The sequence below is a fragment of the Lonchura striata genome, chromosome 1 (genome assembly GCF_046129695.1).
Source record: "Lonchura striata isolate bLonStr1 chromosome 1, bLonStr1.mat, whole genome shotgun sequence".
NCBI classification, from domain to species: domain Eukaryota; kingdom Metazoa; phylum Chordata; class Aves; order Passeriformes; family Estrildidae; genus Lonchura; species Lonchura striata.
In genome coordinates this window covers 133596595-133622562 of record NC_134603.1, presented here as the reverse complement: position 1 = coordinate 133622562, position 25968 = coordinate 133596595, and the positions used below count along the sequence as shown (strand labels likewise).

The window sequence follows — 25968 nt, the reverse complement described above, 5'->3', positions numbered from 1 at the left end:
TAAGTGAAAACTCCTACTGGTACCTGAGAAACTGCAGGAACTAATCAATAAATTAACTGGGCTGAAGATTCAAATGCAAGTACTTGAACTAATGATAATATAATATTTCCTTGGTTTAAGAGTTCAAGACTGTTTTGAAAGGGAAACAAAATGCTGTGAAAAGGTCAAAGAGACTCATGGGAAACATGTCTAGTTTTCTTTCCTGTCTCCTCCTTGTGTTAAGACCTGGTTATCTACATATCAGTTAAGGAACACAACTCTTTAACAATCTCCATGGAAAACAAGCGTTGTGAATAATTTCAGATGTAACATGAGAAAGCTTCCAAGCATCCAAAATATTTTTAGCAGTCTCCAGGTAAAAAAAAGTAGGAGTAAGAAGGTGCAGGTGTTGTGAAATGCAATTTGGTATTCTTCTGATTAACAAACAGCAGCAGAACACAAGATGCAAGGATCTTGGTCTGGGTTTTCCTGCTATAGCTGGAAAAGTGTATTCTGGAAATATTAGTCTAGTTGCCTGCTAATATCCATATGAAGTACCACCCTCCTCTAAGCTCTCCAAAGGCCATTAGAGAATTACTTTATAGAGTATTTTAAAAACACATCGCCCATAAATATTACAATCTATTTGACCAGATACTATTTGTTGTGAGGGAGTAAGCAGGGACAGGAAATCATTTTTAGATTGTGGCAAGTAAACTGATAAAAACCAAAATTTTAAAGTTTATATGATAAACAAGTGGACAGAAATAACCAATGTTCTCTCAAAAAATTTAATATCAATCTAAAGGAGGACAATTTTCTTCAAAATAAAATATCACATAATTTTACAGCATATTAGTTTAAAAGAAACTTATCTCCAACTGCTGCATTAATAAATCTATATGCATATAAATAATCTGATTTAATCACATCTGTCATTTCAAGTTACAGTTTAGCAATTACAAGCAAATATAAATTACTAAGCTAGAGTAATTTTTTGTCCTGGTCTGAATGTTGCACCAATCTGTACTTTTCTCTTCTTGGGATTCTGAAAATTATCATACCTGGAAACAAAAAAAAAAAATACATTAGCAAATTCTTATGGAATGTGGTTTTTGTGTCTGCCTCTTCAGATGCATATTAATGCACCACAGAACTCCAGATATTTAAGTAAATGTTTAAGCAAATGAAAAGTACCCGTCTCCTCAGACCTGGGGACCTGGAGGACTTATCACCCACACAACTAACTCAGAGAGCTCTCTGCCCTGCTTATTTTGGTTTTTTTCCCAGCTTTTTGGCCTCCATGTCCAAGGAGACACATTCTCCTTTTCAGTACGTTTACACTTCTACAGATTATTGCCTTTCCCAAACACAGCAGCTACAAAGATCACTACAGAGGGCCAAAGTCCAGCCATTTGAAAATACAAGGAGCTACTACTAAGTGGAAGCAGGAAAGACCTGGAACTTAAAGAGCCTCTTTGTACTGTTACAGCTCTTAACATAATATCAGGGGGTCGTGGTCTGTTATTTCTAGGTCCTGCATGAATAAGACAATTACTGGTAAAATAGTTTTCCTTTCCTACTACGTAACTTAATATTTCTTAAAAAACTGCTGTCAAAGGCTATCACCTATCTGCTGCCAGTCCCAACATTTATTTAAAACTATTGTGCTTCTGATGTATAAGTAATGTGGTAAGACCACATCTCCACTGAATTCAAATTAAAAAAAAAAAAAAAATACTTACAGTTCAATAAAATGCTTCCAGTCATCCGGACTAATGGATGGTCTCATACCCTGAAGAGCAGTCAGCAGATGAGACTGGGTAATAGTTATAGTGGTCTTGGGAAGCACTGACTGATTAGGGGTGCTGTCCTCCTTGAAAGAGAGCCATGAACAGACAATAAAAATTTCTACAGAAACACAGTGCCATCAACATAATTAACTATGGAACCTCTCCATTACATGTACAGACAGATGTATTAAAAAAAGTCACAACATTCCCCCCTCCATATTAATAAATAACAGAAATAACTGTTGAATTACATGAATGCTAACATCTGGCTTATTCTCCTCAAATTAAGTATCACTTATCTTTGCCACTTTCATTACACAGTATTTAATATTATTGCAGAAATTATTTACTGAAATACCAAGAAGTGTGGAAAAACAACAGAGAAGTATTAAGACTAAATAATAATTTAAAAAAGTGTCATACTCCATTCTTGCTTCTGTAATTGGCCTTGCTAGCATTGATTTCTGTCCTCAGGTGCTCTGCTTGCTGCTCCTGGTTCTCCAGGGAGCCTTCTTGAGAAGCTGTTCTAAGCATTGCAGGTTGTGAGGATGCAACATCTCTCTGAGTGATGCTAGTGAGGTCATAAGTTATGGAGTTTGGACCGGACAAACACAAAGAGCTCTAAATTGATCACAAGAAGAAATACATTAACTCATTTTGGATCCAAAGGAGCAATTCCATTATTAGGAACTAGCCTACAATCCAATATAAGCTTGCCTCCACTGGCAAAAAGAGTACTTTCTCTTTAAAATATATTACATATGTAATTTTTTGGAGAGGAAGATTTAAGTTAATATGCCAAAATGTTTGGGCAAAAGGCCAAATTTGAAAATGAAGTGTTTCATGTCTGGAAAATACATAACTATTTTTGTAATGGCCCATCTAAAAAAGAATAGAAGTCTGCTAAATCCATAATTACTTAGGAAATCAGTGGTTCTGAAATCTGGATGAGTTTATGTAATTAGCTTTGGAATTTAAATATTCATCCTCCAAATATACATCCCTCCAAATTGATAAGTAAACACCTTTGCAAGTCAACAACTTCAAGATATCAAAGTCCTTGTAGAATCCTTGCTGAAGAATTTCCACAATCAGAGGAAAACAAAGTCTTTAAAGTTACATTAATCAAATAGTATCACCCATAATGCAAGATAAAATATAATAAAGCACCTACCTTACCAGTCAGTAGTTACTTCTCTAATCTCAAAGTAAGTTATTTTTGGCTTTAATAATCAATGCAAGACAGTTTTGAAAACAAGAGTCTAAGAACTTTGATTACTATTTGTAGTAGTTCTACAGTTCTACAACAGATTGAAATTAATTTTGAAAATGCGTTTCCTACAGATCACACAAAAATTCTGAAACTGTGTGCTCACTGTAAGGCCTCAGAGGCAGCACACCCTGTTCTGCTGACCTGCAAGCCAAGAGAGATGACCTGATCACTGTGCTGGGACTGGGCAGCCAACCTGCACATTCCTACTTGCAAGCTGGCCAGAGAACATGCTGCTTTATGTGCAACATCAGAAATTCTACTTAAAGATAATGATAGAAGTTAAGCTTTAATTCTGTTCTGTTTCACAATTCCATGGTCTGACTATTCTATTAATGCACATTTTACTAGGAACTGAAGAAGGTTCATTGATTCTTGAGACTGTGACTTAATTCTTGAAAGCTGGGTTGTCACTCTTTAGTAATAAAACTAAGTTAAAGAAAAAACAACAAACCAACCACCAAAAAGTCGAGAACTGTTTTAGTGTTTGGAAGAACTTCAGACGGGAACAAGCCATTTGATCAGAGAGCAAAATTTAACATGAATGCAATTTGCTTAATTATAGGGTATTAAGCAGTACTTTGTGATTTTGACTTTAAACTCCTGCAAGGCTGCAGAAAAACCATATTGTATTTTCTCAGATCATGTCCTTCTATCCCCTTCCTCACTGTGGACTACTAAGTATAATATGAAGACAGTCTGAAGGTCAAAGCAGACATAATTGTATTTATAAACTGAACCAGGCAAATCATACACTTTTTTCTGCTTCTCAACTAATAATACGTAGAAAATTTAAAACATTAAGTGAGTAATTTACCAATTCTGAAGGAGTTCCATTCCCCAGCTCTGATTCATAAGAGCTTCCAAAATAAAGACGATACATGTTGGACCTTGGATCTTCAGGGAGCAAGTCAGACATATCTAAAGAAATAAGAGAGTGCTCTAGCCCTGCTTCTCCATCTGTTGCTGAATCATCTGAGCCACTGCTGTGGTTTAGAAAAACCATGGAAGAGAGACTGAAGTCACTATCAGAACTAGATCCAAAATCCTGTAACAAAAACCAGAACATTACAAGAGTTTCTTAACTCGTAACAAACTAGAATCAGAAATACATGAAAAGATTTGATATACAGTGCAAATTAGTATCAATTTACATTTTACTCTAATCTGTCTTTCTCTAGGAGCATATTTCTAAATATTTTCCTAAGAAAATCTAATACCTTTAAGAACTTTCTGTCTTCATGATAGAAAAATAGTTTCGGGATGCAATTTTAAGGTTTTTTTTTTCCACTGCCTCACACTCTCAGTAACAGGAAGCATTGGGAAAGTTCATGTATGTGTTGTGTTGTAGCACATCTATCTCAACTTTACCTATCAAGCAAATTAGTATCTTGTGTAAAATGCTCTAGGAGGCTGAAGTGAGTCTACTTTTATAGTGCCTAACTGCTGTACTCATTTTTAGTCTATAGGAAACACACTTGAGATGCTGATGTGGAAAACAGAATTGCTGCTTTAAACTGGTGGCTGCAAACCTTGTGATGGTCTCTATCAGTCAAAAATTTCTGAGTGCACTCTACCAAGCAAATGGATATTATTTGTAAATTATACATGTACCACTGAAGTTCTAGTCCTCCTGCAACATCAATGGACTGCCTTGTGCTTTCTCTGGGGTGTATGCACACCACTCTGGACAGCAATGCTTGAGACAATAATCTCTTCCCATGATGGATAATCATGAGGTTATCAACTACTTACTGATGCTACAAGTGAAGGGAGTGTTAGGGAATATGTGCTGGAGATCCCTCGCAATACTAAGAGTCACATCCTCAGAGCTCAATTCCTTGGTAACAGCTATGGCAAAAAGAATTCAAGAGGGTCTCCTTCATTTTGCACCCCGACCCAACCCTTCCCTTTGGCTACTGAGTAGTGGAAGCCATGCCTGCTCCCTTCCAGCTAGAACCAGAGGACAGGCTGGTTAAAAATATGAAGAGAGGTGGCTGAACAGAGATTAAAAGAGGAAGGATGTGCCAGTGAGTCACATGAGGGGTACAAACCAAGGGTAGAATCCTGGACTTTGGAAGTTCAAGTACTAGCTAGTATCTGGAAGATGAGGCAGAGCTGGCTGTTTCAGGTATTGCCATCCTCTTGCCTCTTCTCTCCTGACCTCAGTCAAACCCAGCTGCTGGAACAACTCCCCAAAACACACCAATTTCACATCCAAAATGTGCCATCTCTAAACTGAATTTGCTATCGACTCCTAAGAAATTCAATGTGGGATCCCTCATGTCAATCTGTTAGTTGCTCCTCACAACAGTGATGAACACATTTGGACTTACATATATCTATTTAACAATAAACACCTCTCATTAAATGAGAACAACCTTGTGTTTAAGAAGTATTTAAACCAATTCATTGCATTATTCATGTATTTTTCTGAAAACATTTTAAAATGTTAATCCTCTGTACAAAAATATACAAAAATATAATTATGCTAAAAAACCACATTGATACAATTAACTCTTTCAAACATATAAACATAAAAATAAACCAGAGAGACTTCTTTTATATTAGTTTCATTTACCTGTGTTAAACCTAAATTTAAGTTAGCATGGATTGCCTCTAATTGGGCATTGTATAATAAAGCTTTTAGGTCAGCCCCTGTGAACTGTTCTGTTTTTGCTGCAACATCCTGAAAGTCCACATCAGTTGCCAAGGACAGGGAATGACTGAGAGCTTTTAAGATTTCACAGCGTGAATTCTGGAAAAAAGGGAAAAAAATGTCAGAAAGTAACCTGTTCTTTTCCTTGTCCTGACTGATACTGCTCTAATACTAGAAAGATATTACCCTAACCAAATGCAGTATACAGAGAATATATTTCTCTAATATATCAAGTCAGTATCTGGGGTTTTATATATGAAATACATAAAAATATGAAGGTGAGCTCTGCTCCTCATATGTCCTTTTGTAAAGAAAAGTATGATGAAAGTGAAATGCTTCTGTTTATCTGAATGATCTTACTCTAAACCAGAACTTTAAAATAGAAAAAGAAAAGGGAAAAAAAAGGGAAAAGGAAAAAAAAAATTTAAAAAGAAAAAAAAGAAAATAAAAGAAGAATGCACAGAATCATCATATGTGTTTCAGAATGAAATTATGTGGTGGTAATTATTAAATGTATGAACTAATCTGAAAATAAGTAACGCTAATGTTTTCTCATAAAATGGGGAATCAGGGACACACATTGTACAACCTCTAAGGACTGGCTATAGTTTAAGCCAATGTCAAATCCACTGGATTCATACTTCAAAGAAAGGTGGAGAACATTATACACACTACATTGCATCTAGTTTTTCTGCAAATTAGCTCCCTATTTTTTAAATCATCTAGATCCAAAGGATATTACTTAATCCAGAAGACTGTGGTAAACAGCCTTTTATTTCCCCAGTGTTATATGACCACACATTAAAATCAGTGAATTTATCCCATTGTATAACTGGAGCTGGGAAATCAAGTCCACTTTTTCCAAGTTTGAAATGCTATTACATATAAAGAAAAGGAGAATAAAACCCATTAGTCTGATTTTTTCCTTGCCTCTCGTGTGAAATTATTTGTCGCCTCACCTGATCAGGAGGTGGACAGTACAGGCATTTATCCAGTCGACCTGGCCTTAACAAAGCAGGATCAATCAAATCCGGGCGACTGGTAGCAGCTAGCACATAAACTCCTTAGGAAAGTGCAGAAAAATGCCATTAACATCTGCTAAACTTCAGCATAAAAAGGAGCACACAGGTGAATTGGTACCTTGCAGGCCTTCCACACCATCTAACTGAGTCAATAACTGGTTAACCACTCGGTCGGTGACCCCTGTGTTGTCATGACCTCGGCGAGGAGCAATGGAATCAAATTCATCAAAGAACACAATACAAGGCTTAGCTGCCTGAGCTCTAAAAGGGAAAAAAAATGAGCAATACTTATTTTTCTGTTTAAGTTTCATTCACAGGTAGAATTGTTTAGAAATATTGAAGCTTTTTGCTTCAGAGTACATTTTTATTTAATGAAAGAATAGAAAATCTGCTTTCTGTAGAATTTAGGAGGTTCAGAAAATTGGGCTGCAATAGAATCACTGTTCATTTTTATGACATACTTAGCACTCACTTTATCATTTCTAAGTGCTCAACTGTCATATTAATACAAATGAAAGCTCTAATATTCAATCACTGCGGATGAGTTCTTGGCTTACAGACAGCTAACAAAAAGACTGCCTACATGATAAGTTGAGAAGCAAAGGCTATGTAGGATATGTTGACATTAGGGAGCACTGAGAGCCAGTAAGAGCAGATTTGTAAAAAGAACTACTGACATTGAGGACTTCAATACCAAATTTAATATACCCTAGGTACTGAGTGTGCATTACTACTTGGAGTACAGTCATCTGTCTTCTGGAACTATCTGAAAGGAATTCAGTATGTGTTTTCCAAGATAGTTCTATGATGTACTGTAGCTGGAGAGAACTGGGAGTTCAGCTTCAAAAGCACATTCCTCATTGGAGCCAAAATGGGCAGTTCTTTAACAATGATGGCCAGGTTGAACCTGCCAAGATACACCCATCTGGTTCAGCACAACTGATTATTTCAGATGCTTTTGTGATCTGATATCGTATCTCTCTTCAGACAACAAAATTATTTACTTGTGTTTCAACCAGTGAAATTTACTGATCACAAATCTTTACGAAACAAACCTGTTAAATATATCTCGAACTGCTTGTTCACTTGCTCCAATGTACTTGCTGAGCAGCTCTGGTCCCTAAAAAGATATAATGAGAAAAAAATACTCATTACATGTTTCTCAGTTTTAATGTGTAATTCAACATCAGCATATATTTTGTGTACTAGGCTGAATTTTCTTGCAACCAAGACAATGTTATCTCTGAACAGAAGAGCCAAGGGGTCTAGATAAACCAGAAGAATATTGCAAGCATTTCAACTTGTTTAAAAGTAATCACTGCCATTTTTGTACCACGACAGAACATGTGTTACATTATGTCAAGGCAAATTTTTACACAGTATTTTAAAAATGTTTAAAATATATTGCTCATTGTCCAGTGGAATCAAAATCTGATTTACAAAAAAAAAGATAAACTAAGAACACTTAATTACATTTTATAATTCTGACTAATGAATAGATATACAAAAAAATCTCAGTAATAAAACTGTGAAGTTCCAGGAATCAGATATTCAGAGGGCTATCCAGAAGCTCACTTAAATGTTAGTTTCTTATTGTAGTATTTTGACCTCACAAGCACATAGTTTCAGGTATTATGTAAAGTTGTTTAATTCAGTTAACAAAACTAATCAATTAAGTTTAAACTGTTGCTACCTTGATGCTGATGAAATTCATTCCACTCTCTCTTGCAATCACTCCTGCCAAGAGTGTCTTTCCTGTTCCAGGAGCTCCGTACAGCAGAACTCCTGATCTCTGTCGAATGGGCAGGTTGGCAAATAATTCTGGATACTGGAAAAGAGTGTCAATGTGATATATTCTAAAAAAAGCAAGTATTCTGTAATGTACTGTAACATCACTGACTAATGATGATTTTTTGTCTAAACAGAATGCCTATGATTTATTACATGCCCAGTATTATCCCAACAGCTTATCTGGACTTTTAGTTTACCTGGGGCTGAACTAGGTTCCTAGGTTTAACAGGTACCTAAAATACAAATACGCGGGATCTTCTAGGAAACAGGCCAGAATAGGGATAGACTAGAGCTTTATATTCTCCATACCAGTAGTTCTGAAGAGTCAATTTTAATCACTGAATGATATGGTCATATACACCATTCAGTCATTTCTCTGAAGAGTCAATGGCTCATCTCAACATTCAAGTTTTAAGAAAGGCAGAAAGGCCAAAGTAAAATACAGTGAAATTAATGGATTTGCATTCATCTGAAATAAAATAGTCCTCTAGCAAAACCACTGAAGAAAGCAGCTGGAAATGTTGTCTTTACATAGCTTAATCACAAGCCCTGCAGGCGAGTATGGCAATACTCCAATACTGTAGAGCAACACTTGCTCTGTAGTAAAGCTCAGCCATTGCCTTTTGTATTTGTAAGAGAGAAGGGGAAGGAGTATGTGTTTCCCTGTAGCTGAAGACAGTTGAAGATTGGAAAGCTACAAAATCATGCCCATCATCTTTCTATCCAACTCAAAGCTTAAAAAAGAATTCTTCCCTACTAACATTATGTACAAAATTCAAGTAACTAACTTTAAGGAACTTCGTACCTTTGCAGGTAACATGATGGTATCCCTGAGCATTTGCTTCACATCTTTTAAGCCACCAATCCTGTCCCAGCCAAGGTCTTTAGGTTTATGAAGGTTTACATTTCTCAGAGCTAATGGAGTAAAACCTTTTAGAGCTTTTTGGAAATCCACAGTGGACAGGTTCAAATCTGCTTAAAAAAAGAAAAAAAATCCTGAAAAAAATCCAAACAAACAGACTGCCAGTAACAAACTCCTTACAATATGTAACAATTAAATAAAATTTAACATATAATATAAAAACTGGGGCTCTCTTTTTGTATCATTCCACCAGTTCTGGATAACAGAACTAAGACTATGAATTAAGACATTTTGTTGTTGACATACCACCATTATCTGATGCATTCTGGTTACAAGCACAGGTATGAATGGCACGATCCACCAGCATAGTAAAATCTCTAGCAACAAAACCTTCTGTTTCCTTTGCAATACACTGGAGGTCAAGATCAGAGAAGTCCTTTGGATCAGAATTCAGTTTCTTCTTTATTATGGAATACAGCATTTCATATCTTTGCTTCTGAAATACAGAATTGTGCAGCAAGTGTGTATTGAGTGTATTATTTATATGGAGTTCAGGGATTCAAAGACTAAATAGGTATGATGTATTAAAATTTCCTGAAATATTTGCATAACACCAACCCTTTAAATAACCAAACCTAAGCAATATAAACAAATGCTAGCGCTTCAGGTGCACTTCAATAAATTCACCCATTTTGTAACTTTAAATATTCACCACACCAGAGTTACTTTAAATTCAACATTAATAATGAAACAACCCTCCCTCCCCAGATTCTACTGTTTTACATCCATTTTTTCTGTTTCACAGGAAAAAGAACACATTGTATTTTGTCAGTGTGAGCAAAGAATATGTCCGAGGTGCAATATATCGTGATAGATAAAAACACTTCAAATAATTTGGTATCTTTTGAGATCTTGACTTTTCCAGTGACTCATCCTTAATTTGAGTATTAATAATAAAAACAATAAAAGCCGACTTGCAGGAAGAGGGAGAAAGTTAAACTGCATCCCCTCCTTTAATAGCTGGCCTGTGACTGAAGACACAGAACAACTTGTGTTAAATACAAATGAATCATTAGGGAAAAAGAGTTTCAAAGTATCTGCTTTCTCCTGCATGAAAGTTAATACTCTTCAATCTTCTCTTTATCCATTTCTTTTTCAAACTGGACTATGTTCAAAAGTAGAGAAACAGTATTAATATAGAAACTGTCCTATAAAATTAACATTTAGTTTTAATAACATTTTTAATATGCATGTCCTAAGGACATACTTATTTCACTGAGCTGTGAAAAAAATACACATTTAATTTCATTTCTCTAACTTGATGATTTACATGTTTTACAAAGCTGCTGCTTCAGCATCCCCTTAAAGGTAACAAGGAGACATGCATATCTCACCTGTGTTAGACAACCTGACTCATTTCACGTTGAACTGAAACGTTCTCTAAATACAACCTTCTCTTACCACTGAAGAATGGGGCCAACTGTGAGTTTTCACTGCATTACTCTTTCTTTATTTAACTTTATAATGACAGATGTAAGTTCTGAGGTACTTAAGTATCATGAAAGAACTTCTAAGATTTTCAGATTTTTTTCTCAACTTCAAGTGTAACCTACTATTTTTGCAGCTGTTCCAGTATTCCAGTATCATATTTGAGACTAGTGGGAAGGCAAACAACATTTTAAAAATTTTTACTTTAATTTACCTGATCTGGAGATTGGATACATTTGAAGCACTGAAATACATGAGTTCCTTGTGCTGAAACCAAGGAAGGATGAAGGGAATGTTCAGACTGACTCGTGGCAATTAATGCAATCAAACTCCCCATGGAAATAACTTCTTTCATCAGATCTTTCAAAACTAAACACAGAAGATATTGCTCCATGAATTGCAAGAGAACAAAAATAATCCTAACCTGGAGGGCAGCATTAGCGCACACAAAATGTAACATATTTTTAGTCCCACATTTACAGTTGTTTTTTTAAACAACATTTAAAAAAAAGGTGTAGTGTTTCTCTCTAGGACAGCACACTCCATTAAGAAAATGCCATCAGAAGTGCTTTTTAAAAGCTGATTTTGTACCATCACCAATGGCATCTACTTTTGTGTGCTATTACTCCCTCCATGCAAACAAAAAGTTGTAGGAGAAAAACCCAGATCTTAAGCCTAGACAATAAGCACTCCAGAAGGGTAATAACATATAAGTAAAAAAAAAAAAAAATCAAGGATGCAAGATAGATCATCAAGGAAAACATCTTTAAAACTCTAAAGTTCTGTTGCATACATTACACCTTTAAGTAAAAGTAATAAAAAAACCAAACAATTCTGTATGTAACTTAGTACATTTTTTAGGAAGAAATTATAGCAAGATTTTCAGAATTTCAGAAGTATTTCAGTAAAAATTATTCTAACTCCCTCAAACTGAGCTAAGAAATGAAGGCTATGGTTTTATTAATCTTTGTTATTTAGATTTAATTTGCAACTTAGCATTGCCTAGACTTTCAGGAATAAAAGGGGACCATATACAGGATGTCAAACTACAACTGATCATCTTATTTTTAACAGTTGCGATTTGTTACATTGTAAAACAAAACAGAAATTCTACAATGTATACTAATTAGGATGATAAAGAAGTTGGTACTCATTTAAAATAAGCTGGTTCTCAACATGAATAAGCATCAAATTGATGCATCACTGTAATTATAAAGAATAATTATGGAAAACAAAAAATCAATTTATCAGAAATTAACAATTCAAAGTTCATCTGCAGTTTGTAATCAATTGCAACATATTTGGCTGTGTAAGTAATAAAAAAAGAACAAAGAAGCCTCAAGTACTGGCAGTGGAAATGACAACAGGCATTACCAGCAGCAGTGGTGGATGCACATTGGCAAGGACTGCTCCAAGATCCAGAGTGCATTATTTTGATTCAAATAGGGATCAACAAATGCTTACATACCATAATTTGTGAGTCTTTGCCTGAATATCACATGGTCCAGAGGCAATAATGATACAGACAGAATTGTTCAGGTAGGACAGTACAACTCAAGTGGTAAGAAATTCTAAGTTGCATTATATTTCTATCCAGACAAATGTAGAAGAGTATTACCATAAGCAAGTCTATTGCTTTGAACAGTCTCAGGGCTGTTCTCATGCTCTGGTGTAGAAGGCATTCCAACAATGTGGTCAAGATCATCCATCAGAAGAATGGATGGTTGTCTCCATGCTGCCTCTAAAAAAGCTTCTTCCACATGTTTCCTTATGTTTACTAATCTTTTTCCTAAAACAAAATACTATTAGAATGACACAAAATATCAGGAAAAAATTGGAGTGACTACATCTTGCTCACAATGTTTTATCCAAGATTAAACCAGAATCAACAATCACTAGAGAAGAGAGTCAACACCTTCAATCAAAAAGTACTAGAAGGTACTACACATTCTAAAATGAGATTAATTGTATTTTACTAACCACTATAGAAGCCTACAAGTCTAATTTCCAGACAGTTAAAACGAGAGACGTATCAGCAGCATTCCAATATAGCTACTAAAGAATCCTGCAATTGGAAGAATTTTCCAGAGCAAACAAGCTAGCTCACCATCACTCTTTCCCCTTTTCTCTGGTGCAAGTAGCTCCAGCTTAAGTAGAGATTTAAGAAAAAGAATGTAGTGAGGAAATATAAGGGCTCTGTAAGAAAATAGTTGAGTATTTTCTGCCCTTGTAACTATTGTAACTAAATAGCAAGACTATTTAGAAATGCCAGTGAAATGCAAAAGCAGAAAAATACCTCCTTTGTGCTCTTCCGTCTTTGCATAAAATAATTATTATTTTGAACTCACAAAGCCTAAGGAGTCATCTCATAATCTCTAATCACAAGTGTTAGATGTCTATTGCCAAATACAACACGTTAGTAAATATGCCACCATAAATCAGGTTTCAGTTGGTCATTTGATCCTTATTTGGTGCCTGTATTATTCTTTCACTGAGTACAGGTATCCTTTAACAAATGGTTTGTTAACAAAACATTTGCTTCAGCTAGCACAGTTGAAAAAACACAGTCCAATTTTTGCAACTTCTTCCTATTTTGTAACAATTAGAAATTAGCATGGCAAGCATGGTTTGAATTGGTGGTGGTATGTGGGACAGAAACTGACAGAAGTGTGAAATAAACTTACAATAGCTGTATTTTCATCAGACTGTTGAAGATACTAATTGTGGGGCATCAAACATCTTTGTGAAAACAGCAAAAATGCTAGAAAAATTATTCAGACCAAATATAGTAACTTCATAACTGTGCCTCTATTGCACAGCAAACATTCAAGATTAAAAGAAACTACTGTCATACCTCTTAAAGCTTTACAATCAATTACTTCTACATGAGCATCCAGCCTAGTGAAAGCTTCTTTGCAGATGGCCTTTGCTAATGTTGACTTTCCACTTCCCTAAAAAAATAAATGTGAGCTAAAGTAAATTGACAGAGCCAATATGTTCCTGTGTTTTTGCCACAGTATGCACCAGTCAACAAGCTGGGGAAGTTGTACACACACTGGGTTTATTCCTCCATGAAAGTATTTATCTATTCTGTTTCTGTATCACTCGGTAGGGACTAAAGCCCTAAGTGTAACAAAGAAATTCAGAATGGATACATCCAGTACAGTACTCTGATTCCACTGAGTTCAGTGTTAAGACATCTGCTAGGTTCAGTGACATATGGCATTAAATGGATCATTGTAAGAGGCAACAGCAAAATAATACTATCAACTCCCCTGCCATTTTATGTTAGAACACAAGAGAAAACACATGCTTATTTTCTTCCAAATACTTCAAGGACAAGAGACGTTTATCCTAATATAAAGTAGATTAATTACCTATTGAAATTTCATTGGTAGCAATCTTCAAAACAGATGTTTGTATATATACATACAAATATATATACACAAACGTGTATGTGTGTGAAGTAATGTTTTACTGAATTATCTCTGTTAACTGCTCTTTTTTTCAGCTTGTTCTCTATTCTTCTGAATGTGCATAGTATCAAAGCAAACCAATTGTCAACCAGTTTGTAACCATGGAAAACAATGTGCAAGAGTTTGCAGGTGAAAGCAGAAGTGAGTACCTTTCCTCCTGTGAGAAGCACCCCTCCACTTCGCAGTCCCACAGCATTAGAAGCCAGCTTTTGAGATAAAGGACGCCCCAGAAGACTGTGGCTTATGTGTTCAAATAAAGATGTTCCTAATTTGTCCACTCCTCTGTAGGGGAAAGGAAACATTAAATGGCCTAGGTAGCATCAGTGCACACTCTGTAGGCAGCAAAAGCTTGCACTATGGGGGAGTTAGAATGCTGACAGACTGTATTCTCAGTTACCTTTCCCAGCACTGACAGCATACTATCACAACACTCCAAGCCTCTCATGTCTCCTCTGCCCCATCCCTTCACATCTGCTACACAGTACAGCTGTTTTCCCTTGTACTTATGACTGCAGCACTCTGCATTTCTCTCCTCAGCTGATGATTGTGACAAAACTTTTAGGAATTACAGTTCTTTGAGATGCTTACCATTAAATGTAGTTGAACAAGTAAACAAGTGGAAGTTACTGGCAGACATGCATTGGCAGACTGCAACTTATAAATTTCATTTGAACACCCCAGCTAAAAGCACCCCACTGTCCCTTGCTGCTATGTAGAAGTCTGTTCACACTACTTAGAACAGCAAAAACTGCTGAACATCAGTATTTCTTCTAAAGCTCAGCTCTAAGCTTCCATGCAGAGGCAGCCTCAGTTCTGAGACCTTCCATCCTACTGGCAGACATGCCAAAATTTTCAGTATGTGACTACCTTCAGACACATGAAGTTTTCTATTCACTGCAGTAAGACCATTCAAGGACAAAATTAACCATCTGCATAAACTAGGATAAAGTATGAACCTGAAACAAGCCAGAAGATGCAGTTTTGCTTAGATCTGGCAGTGTCCAAAAGGCTGCATTTCCACCAATGTTATTTTTTTCTAATTCTCATTCCCATTCCCTCCCATGTTTTTTTCTATGAAAATGTCTCACCCTAAATCGCTTAGTTTGTGGTATGGAAGGTTCTTGTCTCTATCAGGCAAAGGTGGCTGTTTGTCATCATCAGCTTTTCTACTTAGAGGATGCAAAAGAACCTACAACAAAGGAGAATTAGGACTTCAGCTGAAATATAACTACAGAAGAAGGCTATGGAGTGATCAGCCATTTCTGGACTTGTGCAAAGACAACACTGTATCTATGCTTTGCTGTGCTTGAAAGAAAGGTGCATCGGTGAAATGGAAGAGATACAACTACTTTCAAAATACAGTCTAGCACTGTAATTTAATAATGTAATATTAGATTTTTGGCCAAGTGCTGTTTATAACAGACTGTGCAGCCCACTGTCTCTTCCCCTACCTGTAGCTCTCCCCCTGCCCTGCTGGCAGAATAGTGAATGAGGCAAAATAGTGAATCTGATCAGGAATCTAACTGGGTGAAAAGTAATTTGACAAAACACCTGGCATGCATTTTTCGATCTTGTTCACCAGGTAGCTAGTATGGAAAGCTGGGCAGGCCACCAGGGTTGCAGAGGTTCACAGGTTAAGAACAGATTAGTAGGAGATGTTGACATAGCTATTACAAAAGGCATTTTGCTCTTTCATCTTCGTTCCAGTCACCTGAACAATTTCTAGAAGCCTTCTAATACTTTAGTACTAGCAAAAGAAAGTTCATTTTATTATTTTTTTAACAGCAATTCTAAATTTTCCATGGAAATTCTATTCTAAACAGCCAAAAAACACCTTTAATTCTCCACTAAAATTTACTGTATGTTTAAAAATGAAAAAAACATTATCCCACCCCTATAACCATAACCCTGAAGTAATGGGCAGTGGATCAACTGGAATTACTAATGGAAGCAGTAATTCTCATATTAAATAGAAATACTAATTCTTCTGAGAAATGAAATATGGAGGAAACAGAAGGCGCGAAATATATCAGAGAAAAGGCAGGGTGAGTGTGGTAGGTAGCTAGCAAGGGACAGATCAACTAAGAATAAGGATGGTACATATACAAATGAGTGTAAGGATGTTCAAACTTGGACAGTACTGACTCTCCTCTCTTCTAACTGATTTTTCTGAGAGTTTGATATGCAAACTCTACGACACTCAGTGACAAGCACGGCATGCCTGGAATTTCAGCAGGCCCTCAAGCTACAGAATGACACAAAGGACGAAGACATAACTTTATGAACAGACTGACATTATTTACTTTAGAAGAGAAACTGAAATGTGTTATATAAAAATGCAATATATTTTAAACAAATATAACAATTTAAATTACTTGATACCTGACACTATGTGATATTTACTTGTATATTTGTCTTTTCCAGCAAAGTGGGATTTAGTATAAAAATATTCTCGGACTTATTTTCTTCAATGTGCACAGGATGCACTGCACTAAGGACAAACTCCTCCATTCCTATAAAAACACAATGAACAACTATTAAAACTCCAAATAAATTCAGCTTTTGCTCCTCACTAGGTAAAACAGATTAGAATGGTGCTACAGTATAATCCAAAATTAAAACTAAAAAAGGTTAATCAATAATATTAAGGGGTAACTCAAGTTTACACTTTCAGTGTGAAGAGGTATCAGTTATGTTAAAAGGTGTATACTGAAATTAACTGGCATACTGGCTAATGAAATTCCATAGTAGACAGGACAGTATTATCCTTGCCTTCTTTAACAGACAGATGTACACAGTCTGTGCTTGTCATCATCCATGGGTGATCATCAGTAGTGGAATCCTGCAGCCAAGAACTGAATGCACATTTAACATCATCTTCGTGTATATCTTTATGCTAAATAGGAAAAAGGAAGAAGGTAAATAAAACAAAACCAGGCGTTCATAAGTAAAAATGTTTTCTTCTGATGCATGAGGCATTTGTTTCTCTTATGGCAGCAGAGAGACGGAAGAAGATGTAAGAGTTTTATTCATTTAGGAAATAGCATTTTGCCAACAAACACCATTTCTATCATCAGCTCTAGGGAAAATATCTGTGCAGCCTCTGCTATGGCCACAGCTGAATATCAGACCACCTCTAAAGGTTTTTTCCCTCAGAACACTGATATGAGGGTGACAAAAAGCTGCTATTTTTGATTTACTTATCTGCCTTCCCAGATTGAAGGGCATTGCTCAGACCCTGGGTTTGAAGATATGCATTGATATTAACCTGAGACTTACCTCAGGTGCTCACTACACCTCTCTTTTTCTTGTATACCCTTTCCCTGTAAAAAGAACCCTGGGCTTATCCAGTTCAGAGGCATCACCAACAACCTTCAACAGACAGGCAGAGACCAAACAACTTATCCCATATCACCTAGATAACTGGAATAAGAAAAGAAATTGAGTCCAGATCCCGTATCTCTTAAAGTTCCTAATCACAGATGCTAATTCTCATGTAGAAAAGGGGGTATCAATGGAAGTTACTGTAACAATTCTTTCTGCATTTGTCTGGCTCTTTTCCAAGAACTAAAAAAAACTCTTTAATTGAATTAGAAAGGAAAAGGAGAAATCTGTCTTTAAATTACACAAGAGCATACATAACTATTTCTTTTTTACGATTTTAGCAGATTAATGCCAGACTATTACAGAATTTTCTGAGTTGGAAGGGATCCACAAGGATCATAATAATAATCCTTTTATCTCCAATATAAAAAAAATAATGTCCTTCTGTAGGTAAGAAACCAAGTTAAAAATATTGGGGATGAAGAACAAACCTACCTAAGCCTTGCTATAATGGCAAGTGCTGCATTTAAAGCTTTGAGGGGAAGCTAACATGGGAAATAATCAGGCCACTGTTACACAAGTTATGAAGAAATACATAATTCCAGAGATACGTCAGATGGACTGTGAGAACTGGTACTAAGTATGTTCCTACTGTCACAGATGCCCACTCAGAATATATCTCCTTTATAGGAAAACAGAGGGATTCAATGATACAACTTAAAAATTAAGTACTAACCACGAGGAAAAGAAAAAAGATAGCAAAAGACTAAACAGCACACACAAATTATGACACTTCCACTACAATTGCCTGGGCATTGCAGTGTTGGTAAAATTTAGGCACGTCTTCTCCTGGAAGGTTTAAACTGGATATTTACTCCTTAACTCTAGGACTCTTTTTCTTTTGTGTTTCTTTTATAGGCTTAAAGGCATACACTTAATATTTGCTAGGTTTGAACCTATATTAATGCACTTCAAATGAAGATCTAGTGCAAAACTACTATAGATTATTGTTGCTATTTTGAAAGTGATCTTTTTATACTTGAGACCTAACTTAACAAAAAATGTGTATTTTCCTAAAAAGTGCCATGTCTCTTTCATGTCAACATCCTTTTTAATAAGACAGACATCAGAAATTCTCAAAATTTGAGAATAAAGGAAAACCCTATGATTTTAAGTGTAATATGGGCTGAGAGTGCTACATCCTTTAATAACTTCAGAAAAACAAGTCAAAATTCAGAAGTTAAATTTTCTCCATCCTCTATGATATCTACCAGTTCCTTTAAAAGAAAATTGTTACAATTAGCAGTGTAACTATCTGGAGTTATTTACCAAGTGCAAATTTGCCCAAAAATTTCATAGCTTGATGTTTACAGTACATTAATCAATATACAAATACTAGATAATCTCTATAATTTCTTATAATCTCTTATAATCTCTTTAAGTAGATCATAGCAACCTATTAACTTAAATTTACATAGTCAAAAGTAAAACCAAGAAATTATAAAAAAAAAAAAAATCCTTTGGAATTATTTCTATAGACAACTTCCAGATCATCATCTAGCAAATTAAAACAAATAAACACAATGCCCTCCTTCCAGCCCCGACCCTGCCCCCAGTTTGACCAGAGCAACATTATCAGTTTCCCAGTACATGAACAAGTATGTGACCAGTAATATCAACTCACTAAGTTCTGTTTGGGTTGCAGTGTAAGAGATACAGGAATTTTAGGAATAGACTCAACTGACTTAATTCGGACTGTTGAATGTATTTCGATATGGAGTTTTTTTCTCAGACCATCTGCAATCTGAAATATTTAAAATAAAAGCAAAAAAGAAAAGAAGCATTAGAAAGTAAACTGGCTGTAACATTGCACATATAATACTACATCAATTTCTTCATCACTAATGGAACCTCAAGAGAATTAAGAAGGAATTTATAACATTGACAGTCATATCCAAATCTTATTCTTACATGCATACTTCTAGTTACCTTTTATCCTATTTGTGAAAGTGCTCAGTACAGATGACCTTCTACTACATTAATAAATCCAAAATCTCAAAAAAGTAGTAGAAGAAATTCTTAGAACATTGCAAGAATGCTCTTAGTATAGGAGAAAAGCAACAATTTAATTTCATTTGCTGATTAAAATTAATTTTACATGGGTAGGTAAATATACGTAGACCATTACAGAGACCAAAACTAAGCACACCTGCAGCAGAGAGACAGAAAATGCATTCTCCTTAAATCATACTAGTCAGTTTGCCCTTGTAAGGAAACTCCTTTTCAATCTGTGCTATATGAAAACTTATACCAATCTGAAAACACATCATAAATATTTCTTAACTGTGAGAGACTGTATGATTGCTGGCATTTGGAAAATTGTTACGTCTGTCAAAAGATTTCATGGCAAAGACCACTGCAGGCTCTTGTTCTCATTCTTAACACAGCAATGAGTGAATGGTGAGAATTATATTATGTCAAAATAGTCAAATGGTGATTTGGAGCACATTTTGTTTTTGTTGATCCCACATGTGCTTCCAAGAAAGAAAGAACATAATCAGGCAGTAGCTCTTTCAGAACAAGCTGAAACATCAGTATCTCCACACTTGGACTTGTGCCACCTGGCAAAATGGCATACAAAAACTAAATTAAACAAGCTGGTTATTGGATATTAATCTTCAAGATGTATTTTAAAGACTGTATAAAAGGACTCACAAACATTATGCAGCACTTTACAGTTTGATGACCCCTAGGGTCAAGGCACATTTCAAAGTGTTAACTGATGAAGAGTCTTATAACACAGTACTGAATGTCTGTAAAAAGGTACTTTTACTTTCTTGTTAATGTAATTGCTACCTATAGATTGTGAAGAAAGCATATATTCCCTTCAAAAACATTGAAGCATTTTCCTCATTTGGTGTAAGTATGCTAAGTGTGCAGAAATCCAGAGTACACTGTACATCTTGGAGGATGATTGTAAGTCATGTAGTCCAGAATGAGTACAAAGCACAGCTCTAGCAAAAGCATTTGTTTCTAGTAAACTCAAGAGATTAATACAAAGTCTACAGCCCAAAACCGCACATTAAGTAACCAGTTCACAACTATCCAATAGAAAACATTGTAAAATAAAAAGCCCGAAATATGGTGTGCTCAAACTGACCCAAACTCTTCCAACATGCAGGGCTCCTCCATCGTGGCCATACTCTATGACACTCTTTAGGTCTTCAAATCCATTCCAAACGATTTGAACAACAGATCCTTCACTGGATGCTTGACCACTATTAGAATTTGAAGGGTTTTTGTCTTGTGTACTAGTCAAATTATTTTGCTTTTCAAGTGGCAGATTTTGTTTTGCTTCTTGGTGGCGCTGTCTTGGGGAAAGCAGCTCATTAATTCTCCCATAAGATACTACAGGATTTGGATCCAAATCAATATATTCTAAACTCCATGGAAAAACGTGAACAGCATTGTGTTTCAGAAATTCATGAGTGGTGGATACATTCTGTACACTGGGAGGCTGGGACTGACATACTCTAAAAATGGAATCCATGTGAATTAAGTTCAGCAGCTTGTCTTTGAAGGGGCTCATTTCATCGTTATCACATGAAGTCTTTTGTTTCTGCTCAGATGTATTATAGAAAATGTTCCCTATAAAATTCCATATATTTGGGAGAACATTTGAGCCAAACGTCATGTTTGCATCAGTCTTACTCTGTTCAAGGACTCCAGGCTTTAAGTAAGGTTGTTTGGCAAAAGGATCCTTTAATGTTTCTTTCTGATCCATGTTATTTTTCACAAAATTTTTGAGCAAGACATCACTTTCTGTGGCAGGTGTGCTGGTGATATTCTCCTCAGGTCCATGTGTTTTGGGACGTATCAGAAGCTCTGTGCATGGCTCTAATCTCCCATATGGGGCTGCTGGCACAAGTGTACCTAAGTATGAGCAAAAGATGCCAATGAATGCATCTACCCCTGCAAAGCAGTTTACTGGGGGTGCTCCCAGAGCCTTGAGCGATGCTTACCGATTCTGATGTAAACATGGGTGTGCTGCTCAACCCAGACAGGAAAGATGGCCCTTGGAAAAACCACTCGAATCTGGTCAAGAAGATGTCTTTCAAGGGAGGAAGCATGCAGTTCCTGGGGGAATGTGATACCATTATAAATTAAATACTGCATACCTTTTTAATATTTATTTGAAGAAAAAAATGTCTCTTTCTAATACACCATTTGAAATATAAAATACAACTAAACTCGACCACATTTCATATTTTCTTAGAGGCTGAAAGGAATGGGGCATTGTGCAAAAAACTGCTTGAGTCAAAATCTCTGTCATTTGAAAGACAAAAACATGAACAATGGAAGGGGTTTTATTACCAGAATTTCCCAATCATCTGCTGTGAGTGGTTCCACCTCTACTTGCTGACAGGAGGACACATGGGAACAGGGCTCAAGAAAAACCTGGCAAAAGTAACACCAAAATATTTAACTCCTTATTTTTTATACAAAAGCATCTCTCAACTAGAAAACTGACATGTCCTTCATTATATGTTTTCACTACTTGGAAAACACACATCATCCTAATGACACTAGGTAATTCATAAGCAGATGAATGCTCAATGGATGGGAAATGGATCCCATTAGGCTCGGGGATGTCAATAAGCAGTGAACATTAAAAGCATCAGGAGTTTATCAGGTGGTAACAAATAATCCATTTTTAATACACCTTGATCACATAACCACCTTTCCATTTCTTAATCTTTATTTTTAAATCCCCAGGATTTTATAAAGTTGCAAAATTAATTCACTTGGGCATAAATTTAGAACCAGCTGAAAAATAAGGAAAAAAGTACAATAGAAAAGCAAGCCCAGCTCCTTAATGAATGACTTCATAGGAAGCAGCCCCATCTCCACAGAACAGTTTTAATATTCTGTGAATCAGGAAGAATGGCAAAAGCTGCTGTGGCTTAAATCTTTCAGAATGCATTGAATACAGACTTCAAAAGTCAGTATTTGCCAAAAAAAAAAAACAAACCAAACAATTTGCAAACAATATCTTGCAATTAATTTTCAAAGAAGCATCACTATTTCTTTTCCTGAGGTAAAACCAGTTACCCACCCTCTGAGAGAATTACGTTAGCTCACCTTTTTACAAAAGTAACAATCAGTTTTGAAATCCTCTATGTCCTTAGTTTGAAGCAATAATTGAGAGGAGTATCTTTTCCCCAGCACAGTAAAAAGAAGATCATATAGCAAACATGTAACTCCTGAATCCCAAACAATGGTGAAACTAATTAATCATGTATTTATTCAACTGTACAGATGATTATTCCCAGCAACACCTGGGTAAGGTTTTCTTCAGTTTCCTTTGTCAATGTTTTCCTGTTGAAGGCATTAAGTTGCTAAAACTAAAAGGGGTAGATGCCTGGCTGCTCAACTACTCAACTGGAAATTTCTGCAGACACATAATTTCTAGAGAAAATATGTGTAAAAAGTAAACAAAGTAAGATAATGCACTGCTCTGAGTCACAATCTTTGATGTCTTCTATGATGTTGAACAAATTTTTTTATATGAGAAAATAGGCAAATATGAATATACTACACAATAACACTGTGTAAAGCAGTACTTTTTAAATCTTGTTTAAGTGTCTATCTATTAATAGAAAAAGAAATCCTTTTATTTTGAAATTTTAGTGGTCCCATGTGAGAAAATTCCATCTGCCTCCAGAGCATCTCTAACTTCTGCTCAATGAGTCATTTATAAGAAGTTTAACAGTGTTCAAGAGTAGGAGGTGAATGTACAAGAACTAGATAGATAGATACAGACAGATAGATATATATTCATAAGAGGTGAATACAAACACTCAAAGAGAAAGGGACATATGGTGAAAGGGTGAAGAAAGGGATAAAAATTTAAACCCCAAGTGAGTTAAACAAGAATATGCAGAAAGTCAGTAGCTACTTTAAAACAACAGAACTCCAAACAAAATATTCCCATTCCAAATTTGTCAATTGCTTAAAAGTGTATTTTCTTAAAATTAATGTCACTGAAGACAGTTGTCCCAGCCCTGCAAAGACCTACCCAGAAGCCTATCCTAACATGGTTTAGGTTATTGTTAATGGTTTAATGAGCAAATCTTTTCATGTTTGAGATGTTTCATGATAGTTAACTTTTCTCATGAGCAGATGTAAATGAAGAAACTGTCTAAATACACAAAATAAGGTCACAGCTAACTCATGTAGTATTACCTTTTCATTTATCTTCCAATATGCTCTTTATTTAAACAGAAAACAAAGGTAGCATTTCAAACCTGTTCTCCATCTGTGATGCCAAGTTTCTCTGCCAAATGTCTGTTAATCTCTGCAATATTTTCACTCTGGTGACCTCGATGCCTGGTTTCCATCCAGCTCAAAAATACTGGCTGATGAGCACAGGATACTTTCACAGCTTGGCCCTATGAGTTTCGAAGAAAGAAAATAAATTTATATAAAACCAGCTAAGTGAGATGGCTATCAGACAACAAAAACCCTATTTGATTAGAGAGATCAAAGGAATTAAAGCTATTATCTGGATTTTACACCTTGTTTGCACAACTCTCAACAAAGAAGTGAGCGCTTGTTTTCAGTTCTTAAAAAGCTTTCTATTTTTATGGACTATTTTTAAATAAGAAAATTCATTTTTTTTTTCCTTCTTCTGCATAATGTATCAAAATATTTTACAGAAATGTACAACTGCACGTTTGCACTTCCCAAATGAGGAAAATAAATAAATAAGAAATAAATAGACTTTGATTTCACAAAAATTATAACATTTACACAGTCTCCAAAGAGTGCTTCTGTGACACATTTAGAATAAGCCAAAAATCACAATATCTAGATCAAAATGATTTTATCAAGCTGTTTCAGAACTGCCCAGGTATTTCAATGTCAAACTGAAGATCTTATCTAATATCTTCTGTAATTAGATTCAGCTTTTGATTCAATTTATCCCCTTTTAAACATTTTTATTTATGAGATGCATTTAAGACGCTGTTTCTATCAAGTTTTCTAAGATTCCATCTTTTCATTTAGCAGCTCAGGTTAAGCAAAAGCAGTAGTCCACCTTAACAAACAAGTGTACAGAATGACACTACAAGACTTCAAAGCAACTGCACTCCCTCTCCTCTCTCTTGACAGCAGATCTGTAAAACACTCAGAAACTGCAGCTGAAATGAAGCTCGCATTTACTACTGCATTCCTTCCAATTCCACCAACTTCCTTCTACTACCCCAAAGGTGAACGAGCGGGTTTTGCGCGCCTATGTTGTTTTCCTGTTGTGAAAGGCCCTTTTCGGCCTTGAGGACAGGTTACCCTCGCCAGGGAGGCCTGCTCGGCCGCGGGGGCTGTCCCAGCACTCCGGAGCTTTGCTCGCATCCTTCTCGGCTCACTCCTGCCGTTTTCCACCCTGCTCGGCTGGCATCAGTTCTGCCTCCGTGGCACAAGAGGCACACAGTGCCTCTCCTCCCGTTTCCACGTGTGAAATGTTATTTACAATGTAAGGTGCAGTCCCTACAGCTGAACCCGCATCTTCAGCAGGGCTCTGCATGACGGGAGTGCCTTTCTACAGTGACATATTTTATTTGTGTACACCAAGAACAGGGATTCTGCATGAATTTGTCACCTCTTCTCCTACCTGAATTCATCATTTACATATTATTCGCTTAATGCTAGCAGGTTATGAAGAAAACTGGTTGAAATAGGGAGTGATGATAGAGACGCAGATGCCCACAGTGCCAGACCACATTGGGGAAGAAAAATTCCCGGGTTTTATTAGGACTGGATGACGACACTGGGCCACGCAGGAGGCGAAGGAAGGAGGGGTTCCCCGATGGCTCCCCGTGAGGGGTCCCGGCTGCGGGGAGGGCTCGGCACCGCCCCGGTAACAGGCTGCGGGGCGCGCTCACGCAATCCTCCCCTCGCGCGGGCCCCGAGCGGCGCCGCCCCGGTACCTGCTGCAGGCGGAGGAGCGAGGCCAGTGCGGGTGGCAGGTGCAGGAAGCAGTCGCGGGTCCCGCTCAGGACGACGGTGGCGGTGGCGGCGGCGGCTCCACCGGGGTCACCACAGCCCCACATGGCCGCTGCCAGCCAGCCCGCCGCCCGCTCCGCCCGGGCACGGACCCGCCTGCCGGGGCGGCGCGGGGGGTAATGCTCCCTGCCACCCCCGGGCAGTGGTACGGCCCACTGCCGGCCAATGCGGGCACGGCGTTTCCCGCTGCCCGCCTCTGATTGGCTCCTTCGCTGCGGACCGCGGCTCCTCCTCCCGCCGCAC

General features: G+C 36.8%; 1 protein-coding gene across 3 annotated transcripts; it reads right to left on the bottom strand.

Moving 5' to 3' along the window:
- Nucleotides 1-756: 756 nt before the first annotated feature.
- PEX1 (peroxisomal biogenesis factor 1) lies at nucleotides 757-25833 on the bottom strand. 3 transcript variants are annotated; one of them, XM_021551664.3, is made up of 24 exons: nucleotides 25650-25833; nucleotides 23973-24116; nucleotides 22039-22122; nucleotides 21687-21801; nucleotides 20825-21597; nucleotides 19349-19468; nucleotides 17113-17236; nucleotides 16744-16853; nucleotides 15429-15529; nucleotides 14490-14622; nucleotides 13719-13815; nucleotides 12483-12653; nucleotides 11079-11233; nucleotides 9683-9872; nucleotides 9320-9486; nucleotides 8417-8551; nucleotides 7779-7843; nucleotides 6842-6984; nucleotides 6661-6764; nucleotides 5624-5800; nucleotides 3860-4090; nucleotides 2196-2393; nucleotides 1725-1855; nucleotides 757-1043 (listed from the first exon to the last, which is right to left on the bottom strand). In XM_021551664.3, exons 1-24 carry the CDS (start codon nucleotides 25770-25772, stop codon nucleotides 959-961), a joined length of 3876 nt encoding a protein of 1291 aa, XP_021407339.2. In that variant the 5' UTR covers nucleotides 25773-25833; the 3' UTR covers nucleotides 757-958. The 3 variants fall into 3 exon arrangements, with proteins under 3 accessions (XP_021407339.2, XP_077644161.1, XP_021407342.2); XM_077788035.1 differs by having other exon boundaries at nucleotides 11079-11131; XM_021551667.3 differs by lacking the exon at nucleotides 2196-2393.
- Between the last annotated feature and the right edge of the window lie 135 nt (nucleotides 25834-25968).